Source organism: Emydura macquarii, unplaced genomic scaffold, assembly GCF_026122565.2.
Source record: "Emydura macquarii macquarii isolate MOO-44397 ecotype Brisbane River unplaced genomic scaffold, CSIRO-AGI_Emac_v2 contig_3451, whole genome shotgun sequence".
Lineage (NCBI taxonomy): Eukaryota > Metazoa > Chordata > Testudines > Chelidae > Emydura > Emydura macquarii.
The window spans coordinates 731,522-745,661 of record NW_027133588.1 but is presented as its reverse complement, the minus strand read 5'-3'; the positions used below and the strand labels follow the sequence as shown (position 1 = coordinate 745,661).

The following is a 14,140-nucleotide window of genomic DNA, read 5'->3' as shown; positions in this document are numbered from 1 at the left end:
TGTGCTGGAAGAAAAGTCTCACTCACCACTGGTTCATAAATACAGCTTATGCCTCAGGATAGCTTCTTCTTGGGTTCACTTCGTGTGTAACGCATTCAGCTTTCTTTTCCCGTGCCTGTGCCCTCCCCTGAAAAGCAGCTGGTCCACCACCCAGAATGAATCAAGTCAATTAACAAGTAATCAGCTTTGTTGTACAACACACACTGCATTCCTCTCTCAACAGAGGCGGTGCCTAAAATATTTGATCAAAATAGGAATTTTTCTTTAAAGCCAAACAAAGGGGGCATCATTTCCCTAGAGTGGTGTTAGGTGCCATGTAACTGACTGGGTCCTAAGGCATTAAGAGAAAGTACTTATCCCTGTAATGTAGATTCACCAATAGATGAAATCCCTCCCCTCACCAAGGAACTGAAGAGAGGGAGCATGGGCTAGGTCTCCATGGCTAAAAGATTGAAATAAGCAACAGGAGCAGGTAAGAGAGCAAGAATTAAATTCCCATTGGTGGAGTTATCATAGCACCAGCCCGCTCTGAATTTAGTGCTGCAGCCGATGTGTTCTCAGCAGGTCATTCTGGGGTTGGAAAACTGAAGTGAATTCTTTAATACTGGTGTCACTGCTGCTGCCTGACCTAGTCACCACACCAGGGCCAAAGGCAGTTCAAGTTTACATGATGGGAGTGCCATTAAGATGTGAACAAATTCAAGCCTAAGCTATGCTTAACATTAGCACCAAGGGTTGGTGCTGTGGAATGACACCTGGTTGCTTCCCACCAAAAATGACATCAATGGGCACCAGAAAGGGTAAGCCAGCCAGTTCATACCAACCAGCTGCCCCTCTTACACGCAGGTAATCGCTATTGCTGTAGGCACACTGAAATAGCAGCAGGCTTGGTAGTATCACAGTCTTGCTGGGACAGGGTGACTGGCTGTAGAAACCTTGGCCCTATATAACTGGTAGCTCTAGTGTGTGAACATGGGAGTCATGGCTAACCAATACAATGAAATCTGACATGAGCAACCTCTGGGGTGCCACCAACTGAAATAATCACCCTTCAAGCTTTCCCCTTCTGCACTAGCTCCTGCATAGTCCCCATGCAGCAGTTAGTGAGGGCTGAGAAAAGGGTCACAGCTAGACTGTTTCTACATGGCCCAGCAGAGGGCAAGGATGATACTTTACTCATATAGCACATTTCATCTGAGGCTCTCCAAGCACTTCAAACATTCAGCCTCACAACATCCCTGTGAAGTAGGTCAGTTATTCTCATTTTACAAGGGAGGGAGGGAGGGAGGAAATGGAAGTAGAGGTTAAGTGACTTGCTGACAATCTCATGGTAAGGCAGAAGCAGGAATAAAACCCAGGAGCTCTGATGCTGACCATTGCTCTACCCCCTAGCCAGACACCACAGTCTCTGCAGCCAACTATTCTCTGAGATGTCTGTTTCAGGGCAGGCTAGGCCCTTACCGGTCTTAAAAGTGCACAGTTCATCCCTTCTGCTGTCTTGCTTTCAGGAACGTGCCTTGCTGTGGCAGAATGTAGCCTCCTCCCCTTTTGTTGTTAGGAAGTTTCAGGCCAAGGCAGTTCTGTTGTCAGGGGGGGAGAAAGGCATGATTGAAGAGTCTGGCTGATCTTGCATGCCCCTTTCCCTTTAATTGCCAGAAGCACATTTGATCACTCCAGGCCTGCTATGAGCCTGACTCAACTCCCAGAAGAAATGTCTAATTTGCATCTGCATGCACTGGAATAACTGGAAGGGCCAGGTGCTGCAGCCTTCCGAAGAGCAGCTGGGGAGTGGCTAATACCCAACTCCAAACTACAGCTTTAAGCCCAAAGGTGAGAGTGCTCAGTAAATTGTGCACACAAGGGAGGGAGGATGCACTGGCTGTGCATGACAGGGTCTCACTAATGCTAATGGGTGGCAGGCTGACATGCACAGAGGAGACTTCAACAAACCAGAGGCAATCCCCAACTTCAGCTTATCTGGTGCAGGAACTGCTTAGGACAGATTTGAGTGAGAGCACCTGAGTCCTCCATTACACCCAGCACCCACTTCAAATACAGCATATCAGTAGGAGACAACGAGATAATCAAGGGCCCGTGAGATGGAATCTTTCAGCAGAGTTCATCTGTGCATCCCTCTCCGCTGCACAGCACGGGAATCTGCCTAGGGCTGGGGAATATTCTACTCCCAGCACAACCTTATTCTAGAGCTTCCCCTGGGGCAGGCTGGCACAGCATCTCTTGAGCAGGAAATCACTTGTGTTTCCTTGCAGTACTGTGCTTTCCAGTTGTGGTAAGAGTCCCTTCTGCAGCTGTCCTAACAGTATCCATGCACCTTGTTACCGTACACATCCCACCCATGCTCCCCACCAACCTCCAGCTACAGCTCCAGAGTCCACTCGAGAGCTACAGGAACAGAGGTCACATCTTATACAGCACAGGTAATGCTCTGCTGGCATCGCAGGATGCACCATGCCAGGGAAATTCAGCTGCTGCCCTCCATGGCCACTGGGAGCAGCTATGGGGGCAGCTGCCACTACAATGCTATGTACAGGGGGTGGGAGGAGGTAATGGCTCTCCCTCCCAGCACTTCATTTAATGCTGGGAGCTGGAGAGGGGCAATCCGGGGGATGGGAGTTGGAGTTGCTGTTTCTACCGATTAGGACCCTGCTGCTTTGGGTTTTGACACAGTGGTTTGTGGGCAAGTTTCAAGCTAACCCACCATGTGCAAGTCTAGTTTGCACAGGCCAGTTTCTATCTATTCTAAGTGGAGTCACAGCAAGGTCGGAGCCACATGTCCCAGCTTAGAGGAGGCAGCAGGCTCGGAAGAGCAGCATTCCATCCAGTGAGGACAGGTGCAGGGAGACACTCTCGTTGGCAGAGATGAAGAGCACTGAGCCTCGGCGCAGGGTCATCTCAGACATAGCAGCGGTGGAGGTGCCCACGGCCGTGCCTTGGATCACCAGCAGGATACTGGCAGAGTCGATGGCTGAGACAAGGTACAGCTTAATCGAGGAGGGAATCTGCAATGGAAATACATTCACCATGGGAACAGGACGTCTGGCTCCAATTCCTAGCCAAGTTTCTGCCTCCCCGAGGATGCAAGAGGCACTCGTACCCATAGCTCAGACGACCCATGGCACAGTGACTTCACTCTGAAACCCACCCCTGCTCACAGCAGCCCATCAATCCCAGAGGCCCTGGGAGATCACAGCATAACTCAGAGTGGCTCAGCTCCAGATGTTAGAGTCAGTCTCTACCTCCTTCACCCCTGCCCTGCTGAGAGGTGAGCAGCCGAAGATGGTGCAGAGGTGCTTGTGCACCTGAGACAGCATCAGGGGAGGAAGGGAGACAAATGAACGAAAGGGGCAGCAGAGCAGCAAGAGGGGAAAACTGACAGTTGCGCTGCTCATTGTCACCCCTCAACTGCGAGCACGAGGCCTAGCTAAACCCACCCCCAGGTCTCAGCTCTGCATGGCACCCTAGCTAGCTACTGCACAGAGCGAAGAGAACTGCTAGCTATGTTTAGCACATCCTGCCGCTTCTCACACAGTCAGGCTTGGCTTCCCCCTCTGGCTACAGCTTTCAGGCCCAGGAAGAAGAGCTGATAACACGTGACCCAGGACAGAGGTGGGTGGATGTCTCCCCCCCACCCCTGAATTCAAAGCAAATGGAAATGTGCCAGCACTTGCCACAGCAGCAGAATGGGGGAGGGGAGAAATGGAGTAGGAGCCAGAGGAAGGGAAGGCAAAGCTTCCTGGGGGACATGGGACACTCGGGGAGCAGGCGGGGCAGATGCCAGTTAACCTGGTCCAGTGATACCCAGACTGTCTCTGTTTGCGTCGCTGGAGGAGGAGATGTGGCAGTCTGTCTCGTACTGCTACTAGACCCCCTCCGCCCCTTCCCCACCACATTATTCTGCTGTTCCATGGTCCCACTCACCTCTATTTTTATGACGGTAAAGTCTGGCACAGGCGGGTCGTAGAGGTAGACACATGGATCCAAGCGGCTCTGTGTGGGAGCAAAGACTTTGGAGCTGCTGGGTGCTGGTGTATAGTTCAGCATTTCACACAGGGTGAGCACGTCAATGAATTTGGGTGTCAGGCCAGCTCGCACGGTGTTGTCGGAGCATGCCATGCACTCGATGCAGTCTGGGTAGCAAGGAGCTCAGTGTCAGTGCAAGATGTAACCCTCCTGATCAGAGAGCATCTCCTGGGGACCCTTTGAACTCAGCTCCAGCAGGCACCAGGAAAACCCTATCCCTTCCCTAGGGATGCCTGGCTCAGGGAAACGGGCCATCCCATCATCTTAGACACACTGAGTAAGAGAACACTTTCTCCCCGCCCCTCTCCAACAGCTGCCGTCAATGCCAAGCTAGGTATCTATGTGGTAAGGGAGCAGGTGCTAATCTTGAGCCTGAAACACGTCCCTCCTCAACACATCACAACGAATTATCTGAGTGGCAGCCTTTCAATCCATCCTCTCTGGGTGACTTACTGGCGATCACACTGGAAAAGGCCACGGAGACCCACATTTGGTATCCCATGTCCCACAATGCCCACGGCTGGGTGCTTGAGATAAGGTGCGACCCCTGCCCCTCCCCCTCAAAGCACCCTCTGACCCCACCTGGAGATCAGATCAGCATAAGAGGTGAAGCATGACCCGCGGCCAATCACCTGACACCAGCCAGGGTTACAAAATGCCCATCCCACTACAGGAGCCACTATCCAGGGATTAGCGGAGCCTCAAGTACAATTATTCGTTGCTGTCTCATCGACTCTCTCACTCACCGCCACAGAGGTAGGCATGCGGCTCGTTGGCTCCCAGGAACATGGACTCCCCCGGCTGCAGCCTCACCAGGTTCAGGAAGTAAACAGCAAAGCAGCCGATGTCTCCCGGGAACTGCGAGTGCAGCTGCAATAACAGCTCCCCACTGCTCCCCGAGGTGTCCTTCCCCGCAGCAGCTGTGGCAGGCAGAGTCCAAGGGCAAAGCCAGGTTAGCAGCAGTCCCCCACCGTTGTCCCTATGGCGCGAGCCCCTGCTTTGCTTACACCCTGTGGGCTGGGGCAGCGTAGTGATGCCAGCCCTGTGGGCAGGAGCCGGCAGCTTTGGGGTCCCGCTGGAGGGCAGAGCAGGCCTGGGCAGTTCCAGCTCTGTGTCTGAGTCTCTCTTAGACCCCCAGAGATGGGATGAGTGAGGACAGGTGGCCAATGAGGGGTCCAACCTGCCTGGGTCGGGTTACCAGTCAGACTTCCTTAGTCACACGAGCCTCACCCACATCCATCCACTTCCAGAGACACAGGCTCCAATGTCCTCTGGCTCTGCTCTAGGGGAGGGCTGGCTGGCAGCTCCCTGGGGACAGCAGGATCCTCGAGTCAGAGTACCAGGAACCACCAGATCACCTAGCCTGAGCTCCTGTATATCCCAGGCCACCCACCCCGCCCCAAGCCGTCACTGAACCCAACAGCCAATGGTGGTGGAGAGAGACTGCGAGCGACCTGTTCTCTCCCGCAGGAGCTACTCCCCGCCCCTGAGGGGACTGCGCTGTGGGACGGAGGGTGTGAAGAGACGGGGAGGAGCTAGCAGTGAAACGTGCACTCTGTCCCGTGTGCCACGCCCGCTCCACCCCCTAAGGAACCCAGTTCTTACATCCAACCCATCACCCACCTCGCTGGGGAGGCTGGCTGGATCTAGCAGGGTGTTGTTAAAAGCCCTGAGAGCCGGGCAATGGCTACACAAACTGCTGCCCCCTCCTACCCACTCCTAGATGCCCACCTGCTCCCAAAGATCCATCGCAGCTCCCTGCCCCTTCACCCCCCAGGGCACTGCTAAGGCCAGTGTGTGGCAAGGATCCATGCCAGCAACCCAGCAGACAGCCTTTGAGTACTCCCGGCTCCAAGGGACACTCCTCCCCGTGGGCCAACAGGAAGAGGAGACAGCCACAGCCCCGACCTCCCCCAGGAACGTGGGGCTCTCCTGGTCACACCCTTGGAGGTCATAGGCAGGCAAAGAACAAACCTTCCTGGGAAATCCTCTTCACCAGCATGTTCAGCTGCTCCACAAAGACCTTCTTTTCGCTCTTCATCATCCTCGTGAAGCAGACTCGCAGCGCGGCAGACACTCCCCGGGGGTCGTTGCACACGCTGCGCTCCAGCTGCTCCGCTGCCACGTTGCCAATCAGCGACCGGAACTCGGGAACGTCTGCAACGAGCCCAGACGCTGGTCACGAGCCGATAGCAGGCGCACACCCACCCGCTCAGACTGACCCCGCCCCCCAGCACCACGTCCCCTTCTCCAGCACCTCTGAGCCGCAGGTCTCCAAAGCAGCGAGTATCAAACCTCATAGCCCCCCTTAGAGATGGGAAACAGGCAGGAGAAGTGTCTAGCTGGTGGTCACGGAGCACGGCAGCAGCAGAGCTGGCCACAGAAAGGGAACGCAACCCTGGGGCTCCGTGCAGCTCTAAGCCTGGCCTCTGGGGCCGGTGGTGCTGGGAGCACTGCACACGGCCTTATGCGCTGGAAGGTGCTTGGAGCCACACTGCCAAGGCTGGCGGACAATGTGCCTGGCCCAGCTGGAGGAGGGTCTGCAGGGATACAGTGAAAGGGATCTTATTAACCCTACAAGTGCCCAGTTCCCCTCTTGCATTGGACCTTTCCTCCTTCCCAGATGTTGTCACTAAATCCTACAGCCCAAGCTTGGAATCTCCTTCGCTCCCCTCTCCTGCCCTGCCCAGCACATCCCCAGCCAACAGCACCACCTGCTGCTTACTCTGGAGAAAAGCCACAATTTCCTCCACCGGCCGAAAGCCGCACATGCCCTGGAAGGGGGTCAGCGCGATGGCCATCTCTGGCTTGTGATTGGCATCTGGGTAGTGCTCAGGAAACTGGTCGTGAAGCTTCCCTGCCAGCTCCTAGACAGGGGAGAAGAGGACAAACAGAGTCAGAGCCCAGGCAAGCCTCTCTCAACAGCCAGATCTCACATCAGCAGCTCACGCGCTGGGAGGCTGCGGTGTGGGGGAGAGATCCCATGAGGCTGGGGCTACGCCATCAGCACTAATCAAATGGATTCAGCAAGGAGAGTTAATCCTGCCAGGGGGTCAGGGTGACTCAGCCCTGTAAGAATTCTTACTCCCTGGGCTCCCTCACTGCACCACCCTCCTGGCTTCCCAGAGAGGGGTTCCAGCTAGCCACGAGCCAGGTTTCAGTCCAAATGCCCAGCTAGATAAACATTCCTGCTGAATCCCCCATCTACGTCCTCCATCACAGGAACTTTCTCTGCCCACTGCTGCGGCCACCACCGGGGCACATCAGGACAGTGACTGCAAGTTTGAAACCCAGGACTCTGCTGATGCAAGTGCAGTCAGCGGACCCAGCAACTGGAGGTTTCCATGCCAGCACCAAGGAGACCTGGGGTACAAGCGCATGTTAGCAAGATCTGGGTTTATGTCCGCTTGGTTTATTCCATTGTGCACTCATCACCATGCTGAACAGAGGGTTCTCTCAGCAGTAGGCAATGGCTCTGGCTTCTGTGCTAAAGGCTTCCCGTCAAGTGATCCTTTCTGCGTTTTTAATTGCCATCCGATACCAAAAAGCAGCATGAAACCAGTTGCAGAGATCAGAGCACTTCACGGCCCTCTGCGAGAGGTCCAGCTGCACACTTTGACCAAGACAGCGTAGTAGTTCTCCTGTGCTTCATTCAGCGTTATTTTCTCCCCATGAAAAGGTGGAGAACAAACATTTCAGTGCTCATGTTCGAGCCTCGACCCAAAAAGGAACGTTTCATTGCCCTAATGCCCTCTTCTTATTACTGGAGCAATACGACAGCTCCTCGCACAGCTTCCAAGCAAGCTGTCAGATCTGGCCTTGGCACTGAGCAGCTGATTCAAACCCAACAATTAGGTTTTGTACCAAGAGCCTTTAACAAAAAAGTTCATGACCAACAGAATCGTTGCCTTGTTTTTAAAGCCTCTCGAACAGAACGTGCACGGCGATTGAGCTGCATTAAGCTACTACAATGCACAGTCGTACAACGCAGCAGAGCGTATAGGAGCACCGCCAGATCAGGCTTACTGCTCGACCCACTGGACTGGCATTAGGTGGCCTGACAGGCGGAAGCTCACAGAAGACTGATGCTGAATGGATGGGCGCTGTTCAACTGCAGCCTGTAGTGTAGACTCTATACGGGGCAGAGGACGCAACACACACTTAGTTCTCATTCCTGTGCATGGTGCTGTACGTGTCCCTACACTGAGTGAGGGCTACAGACATTCGGTATTCCTCAGCACAGACACCTCAGGAGAAGCAGTGAAAGCATTTTATTGAATGACCTATTATAATATAGGGCCTGTCTGCTCAGGAGAGCACCTGCTGCATGCTCTGAGTTCAGCATGGTCAAAATGCAATATTATCTGAAGACGACACGGCAGGGCCCCTTCTGAAGGGCTAGAAGCTGTGCAGTGTTCTTCCCCTCGGCCACCACAGCACTCATCCAGATGAGATGCAAGGCAATTGTCACCCCAGTGACAGTGAGTTAGTGCAAGCTGACGGGTGGGATTGTTTTTGTATCTGCACTGGCTTCGGGGCAGGTCTGTCTTTAGTTATGCTCTGCTCGGTACAGTAGAACCTCAGAGGTACCCACTGGCCGACCAATCCCACACCTCATTTGGAACCAGAATCAGGCAGCGCAGCAGCAGAAACCCCCAAAAATGCAAGTACAGTCACAATACTGTGTTAAACGTCAACTGCTAAAAATAAAGGGAAAGTTTAAAAAAAAAAAAAAAAAGATTTGATCAAGTAAGGAAACTGTTTTGTGCTTGTTTCATTTAAATGAAGATGGTTAAAAGCAGCATTTTGCTTCTGCCCGGTAAAGTTTCAAATGTTCAGTTGTAAACTTTTGAAAGAACCCTTCCATTCTGTTCAGAGCTACAAACGTTTCAAAGTTACAAACACCTCCTCTCCTGAGCTGTGTGTGACTCTGAGTTATACTGCACCTAGCAACCTCTGGGCATGGAGTACGATAGCAGGTGCTGGCAGCATCTGCAACTGTTCCAGAACCCAGCGGCTAAGGGACCATGAATGTGGTGCAGCCCTGAGCGTCATGCCATGAGCGTGGCCACAGCTCAGCAGCACAGCTTACATCAGGCACATCTGCAGAGAAGCTGCCCATAAGGACCCAGCTTCACACTCACCCATGGGGGTTCAGAACAGCTTCTTACCTTGTTGGGATGGGCCTGGATGGACAGGGCTGTGTTCACTGACAGCACTTTGAATAGGAAAGGCAGCTGGCCCTGGAAGGTCTCCTTGACTTTGGACCCCAGGCATTCAGGATTATCTGCTATCCACTGTCCTAAGGTCTTCTGGGGAATTCGATTATCCAGAATAACAGCATCACCTCTGGGGTGGGTTCCCATCCAGAGCTAGAACAGGCATTTGTGGGGCAGAAAGGGAGAGACAGAGGACAAAGCCATTAGCATCTCCAGCATGGTTCTCAACAGGCTTAGAAGACAGGACAGACAGACAGGTTAATGCAGAGGAAAGGAGGTAGGATTGTCTATACTTGAGTTCTCTCAGCTTTCGCTTCCCATTGCAGTTCAGACTGAATGAGTATCAGCATCACTCCTTAGCTTCTAAGTGCTTGTCTCTCCCATCCACCCACCTGTAATTATTTCCTCATCTCCCAGCTAAAAGCATACAGAGGTCTGATCTTCCTCTGCCTCCTCTCGCCTTTCCCCCCGCTTTTCCTCAGTACCCTTCGAAACACAAGAATTACCATTACTGGAGCAGATCACTACTCCATCCAGTCCAGTACCCTGCCTTCAGCAGCAGCAGATATGCAACACCACCCCCGCCCCCACTTCCCCTTTGCAGACACTGTCAGCATTGCATTGCAGTGAAGTGCAAGGGAAAGGGATTCAAATTCCTGCCTGACCTCAGCTGGTGATCTGCTTATGCCCTGAAACATGAGGATCAAAAGCCCTTTGGGGACTGCAAACTTGCTGGTGCTGGTGCTGCTGCAGATGCTATTCCTGTTCACAACAGCTGCACCGTTCCAAAGGAAGAAGCCGACTTTTGGTCTCAGTCACAATGGTGGAGACAGGAGAGGGAAAGTGGCCGACTCTGGGGTCTCAGCAAAACCTGTGCCACAGAAGGACCAGGGGAGGGAGCTGTGGGCTTACCTCAGCATATGGCTTGTCTGGATCTATTTGTGCCAGCGGATCACTGCTAGCCAGCAGCTTGGCCACTTCACTGTCCAGGCCGATCTTCCCCCAGGCATACTTCTGCACAACGCAGGAGAGGGGAAACACTAGGCAAACCACAAAAACAAAAGGTTAGCCGAGGACACGACAGACAAAAATCACTGGCTCATGAAATGGCCTGGCATCGCCAAATCCCATCCGCTCGGCTCCTCCTGCTCAAATTCCTGTCCACACTTGGACTACTTCTCGCCTCCATCACTGCAACCTTCTTCTCAGGGAAGCTGCCTCCCTCCAAAATGCTGCTGCTCAGATCAACTCCCTATCCCAACCTGTCCCCATTCTTCTTCCCTCAAATTCAAGCTCGTGGTCTCCAGGTCTCTGCACAACTTATCCTGACCCCTAACTGCCCTCCGTGTCTTCTCCCACACCCCACCTCATGCTTCCTGCCGTCCTGCTCCTCACATTCACAACAGCCTTCTTCTGCCCTATACCCCACCAATTCCCCCTCCTGAAAACTCATTTCTTCCATTAAGACTTTTGAACAAAATTCACCAGAGACAATGAGGGATAATCATCATCATTTGTATGACAGGAGCCCCTGAAGGTCCCAGAAGTGCTTAGGATCTGAATAAGTTGAGAGACCATGTCTGAATTGTCCTGGGTCTCTTATTTAGAGCACATGCTCCTTGGAGCATCAAACACACGCTAATGGCACAGTTCTACAGCTTCTCCAGCTCAACTCATAAGGACGGCTATAGTATCTCAGACCAATGGTTCATCTAGCGCAGTGTCCTTTCTTCCGACAGTAGCCAGTGGCAGATGCTTCAGAGGGAATGAACAGAACAGAACAGAACACAGCAGTCCACCTCCTCTCATCTGAATAGTCCCAGCTTCTGGCAGTCAGAAGTAATGTTAGGGATGCCAGAGCATGGGATTAAATCTTTGGCCATCTGGCTAATAGTCACTGATGGTCCTATCCCTCCATGAATTTACCTAATTCTTTTTTCAACCCAGTTATACTTTCGGCCTTCACAACATCCCCAGCCACAAGTTCCACAGGTTGACTGTGTGTTGTGTGAAGAAGTACTTCCTTTTGTTTGTTTTCAACCTGCTGCGTGTTAATTTCATTGGGTGACCCCTGGATTGTGTCTTATGTGAAGCGGAAAATAACACCTCCTTATTCATTTACTCCACACCATTCATGATTTTATAGCCCTCTATCATTTTGCTGCTTTAAGGGATTGCTCTGCCTCCAGCATCGACGCTTTAAGACATTTCACGGACTCTTAAGCCGGCAAGGACGTAGACAGAGACATCTCCTTAAGTGCCAATGCCCTCACTTGGGGCAGCAGCATGTCTCAAAAAAACTGGCCGGACGTGGGCCAGATCAAAAAGGTTCATGGGCCGGATGTTTGACACCCCTGATTTAGAGCAACAAATCATGGTGAAAGATCTGTACCCCAGCATAAGTCATTCAACTACTCCAAGAGACTCCAGGTCCAAAACTGATTAAACCTCCTCCCCAATGTGGTTTAAAGCATTACTAGGTCAATACGGCATCCTCTCACACCACAAATCTGCCTCCTCTTCGTCTGAGTCACAGCTGCTGATCCAGACAAAAATGTGTGTTTACTCCCATTACTCTTGCACAGCCCATACAGTGATGGGAAAATGAGTTAGCTTCCACTCCTCATGCATCAGTCACGTTGCTGATGGCAGAATCTTTGACCTTCAGAGTCCTAAGTGGACTCTGCAGGCCTGGCTGAACCTGCCTTCTTAGGGTAGATCTTCACTGACAGCGGCATATTCGCCACTGTCAGATAGCTTCTTCGGGATGAACTGAGCAGAAGTGAAGACCCGCTCAATCGTTCTGGAAGTCGATTCAATAAATCCACCCCCGGAAAAAGAGTAATGCTGCACCGACGGGAGTGCATTTCCTGTCAGCGCAATGAAGTGAAGACGCCGCAGTAAGTAGAAGTTAGGAAGTTGATGGGAGATATGCAAGCTACTCTATGTAGCTTGCGTATCTCCCATCGACTGCCGCTGAATTTCCCCATCAGTGTAGACTAGGCCTTAGATTCGCAGAGTGCACACACAGGGTGGGGCATTGCTGGTACGCCTCGAAAACTCTACTTGCCAGTGCTAAGCAGGAAACTTTCCCTAACAAGTGGACAAGGACAAGAAGAGTGGAGTAAGCAGAGCCATTGATTTCCTCAGAATTTAAACTTTCATTAAAAAAACCAACCCAAGCCCTTTAGCTCTCATGTATTATGTTGACGGGGGCCACATGAGAACCTGGATAGAGAGGGTCAGATCGACAAAGGAACTCAGAGGTTGCAACGCTCATTGTCGTGGCACCCTAGAAAACTGCAGGAATGACACTGTGATGGACAAAGCTGTTGGGCACCTAGGCGCCTCTACAAGGAATGGGGAGAGACAGATGCTTTAGAACGTGATCTGTGAAAGCCAGCATGCTAGGCCAGGCCCCACCTAAACTAGTCAGAGGGCCCCCACCTAAACTAGTCAAACTTGCTGACAAGAAAGGAGATGAACGGACATCGCCCACCTCTCAGGTCAGGAGTGCTTTAAGCACTGAGCTATGGGATACCCTGAGGTCAGGGGGCTTCCTCAGTCTCTCCTGTTCAAATCTGTGATTGGAGCAGGGGGACTGAACCTAGGATCTCCCACCTCCCAGGTGGGTGCCCTAACCAGCGAGTTACAGAGTCAGTCTCTCTCTTTTGGGATCACAGTAAGGTGTGGCCAAGGAGAATCCATTTTCCACACAGAAACTGAAGCATGGAGGAGATGCTAGACCAAATCACAGGTGGAAATCAGCAGGGCTCAGAAAGTCCTGGCTATCAGCCCCTCCCCCCAAACCAATAGCCCCCACTCCCCTTCCAGAGACAGAAAGAGAACCCAGGCGTCCCATCCCCCTGCCTTTCCTGGGTTCTGCTGGTTGGGGGAGAAGGGGTCTGACTCCTGCCTCGCAGCCTTCTCCCTCCCAGCCCCGCCCCCACAGAACCCAGGCGCCCTGCCCCAGCCCCGCCCCCACAGAACCCAGGGACGCCTGGCCTAGGAGCCTGGATTCCCTGCCGGCGCAAGGGGCCATGTGCTCGCTCTGCGGGGAGCCGGCTGCTGCTGCTCCCCGGCCCGGTCACTGCGCGAAGGCGCATCCCTGGGGCGGGAGGGGGAAGGTGTCTGACCAGCGGGGGCCGGTTCTTTCTAGCCCAGCTCTCCCATGCAGCCGCCCGCCCCGCCCCGCACCCTGGGGCCCGCCCGGCGCTTGCCACCCCTGTGGGAAGGACCCGGCTCGGCCGCTCCGCTCTGGCCGGCGCTCACCTCTCAGCTCCGCCATGGCTCCGCCTGGGTCCCGCCCCGCTGCTTCCCCCACCCAGCCCAAGCCGAGGGGGAGCGGCACCGGAACGAGCAACCCGTCCGCCGCGCCCCGCCCCTTCCCGGCCCGGGCACGCTGGGAGCGGTAGTTCCCCACCCCGCCCCGCCTGCCTGAACCCGAGCAGCCGCCGGGGGACGACAGAGCGGTGTCATGGGCCCACGCGGGACCCCCGAGCCCGGGCCCTGCCCCCACCGGGATTATTCGCGTTTGGCAGCGCGCGCCGTGGCACGTGGGGGCGGGAGTGCACGAAAACCCCCTCCTCTGTGCACGGGCCGAGCGGGCCCAGCCCTTCTCCCTCGTTCCGCCCCTGCGTGCAGCACCCCCGCACCCGGGCAGCCTGTGGGGCGCGGTCCCTCTATAGTTACCTTGGGTGCATTCCCCTTCCACAGTTATATGCAACCCTGCCTCCCCCCAGCTGCGCAGCGCCCTGCCCCCGTCCATTAGCAACCCGAGCCCCGGCTCCCGACCCGCGCCCGGCTGCACCAGCAATTTTCAACACAGCCCACCATTTAATTTAACCCCGCCCCCACCCTGTAGCCACGTGGCACGTTCA

The 14,140-nt window shown here is 53.9% G+C and overlaps 1 protein-coding gene across 3 annotated transcripts; it reads right to left on the bottom strand.

Moving 5' to 3' along the window:
- Positions 1 to 1,637: 1,637 nt before the first annotated feature.
- On the bottom strand, positions 1,638 to 14,045 carry MPI (mannose phosphate isomerase). 3 transcript variants are annotated; one of them, XM_067534795.1, is made up of 8 exons: positions 13,953 to 14,045; positions 10,173 to 10,300; positions 9,213 to 9,413; positions 6,767 to 6,908; positions 6,016 to 6,198; positions 4,788 to 4,961; positions 3,940 to 4,148; positions 1,638 to 3,020 (listed from the first exon to the last, which is right to left on the bottom strand). In XM_067534795.1, the coding sequence occupies exons 1-8, from the start codon at positions 14,026 to 14,028 to the stop codon at positions 2,802 to 2,804; spliced, it is 1,332 nt and encodes a 443-aa protein (XP_067390896.1). In that variant the 5' UTR covers positions 14,029 to 14,045; the 3' UTR covers positions 1,638 to 2,801. The 3 variants fall into 3 exon arrangements, with proteins under 3 accessions (XP_067390896.1, XP_067390897.1, XP_067390898.1); XM_067534796.1 differs by having other exon boundaries at positions 13,533 to 14,014; XM_067534797.1 differs by lacking the exon at positions 13,953 to 14,045 and adding an exon at positions 13,817 to 13,947.
- Between the last annotated feature and the right edge of the window lie 95 nt (positions 14,046 to 14,140).

What these genes read in the sequence shown, in the direction of transcription:
- MPI (XM_067534795.1), bottom strand. Translation starts at nt 14,028, where the DNA reads ATGGACGGGGGCAGGGCGCTGCGCAGCTGGGGGGAGGCAGGGTTGCAT. An exon ending in GAAGAGGATTTCCCAGGAAG is followed by an intron (nt 4,962 to 6,015) that starts GTTTGTTCTTTG and finishes TGCCTGCCACAG; the next exon opens with CTGCTGCGGGGAAGGACACC. An exon ending in TTACCGTCATAAAAATAGAG is followed by an intron (nt 3,021 to 3,939) that starts GTGAGTGGGACC and finishes TTTCCATTGCAG; the next exon opens with ATTCCCTCCTCGATTAAGCT.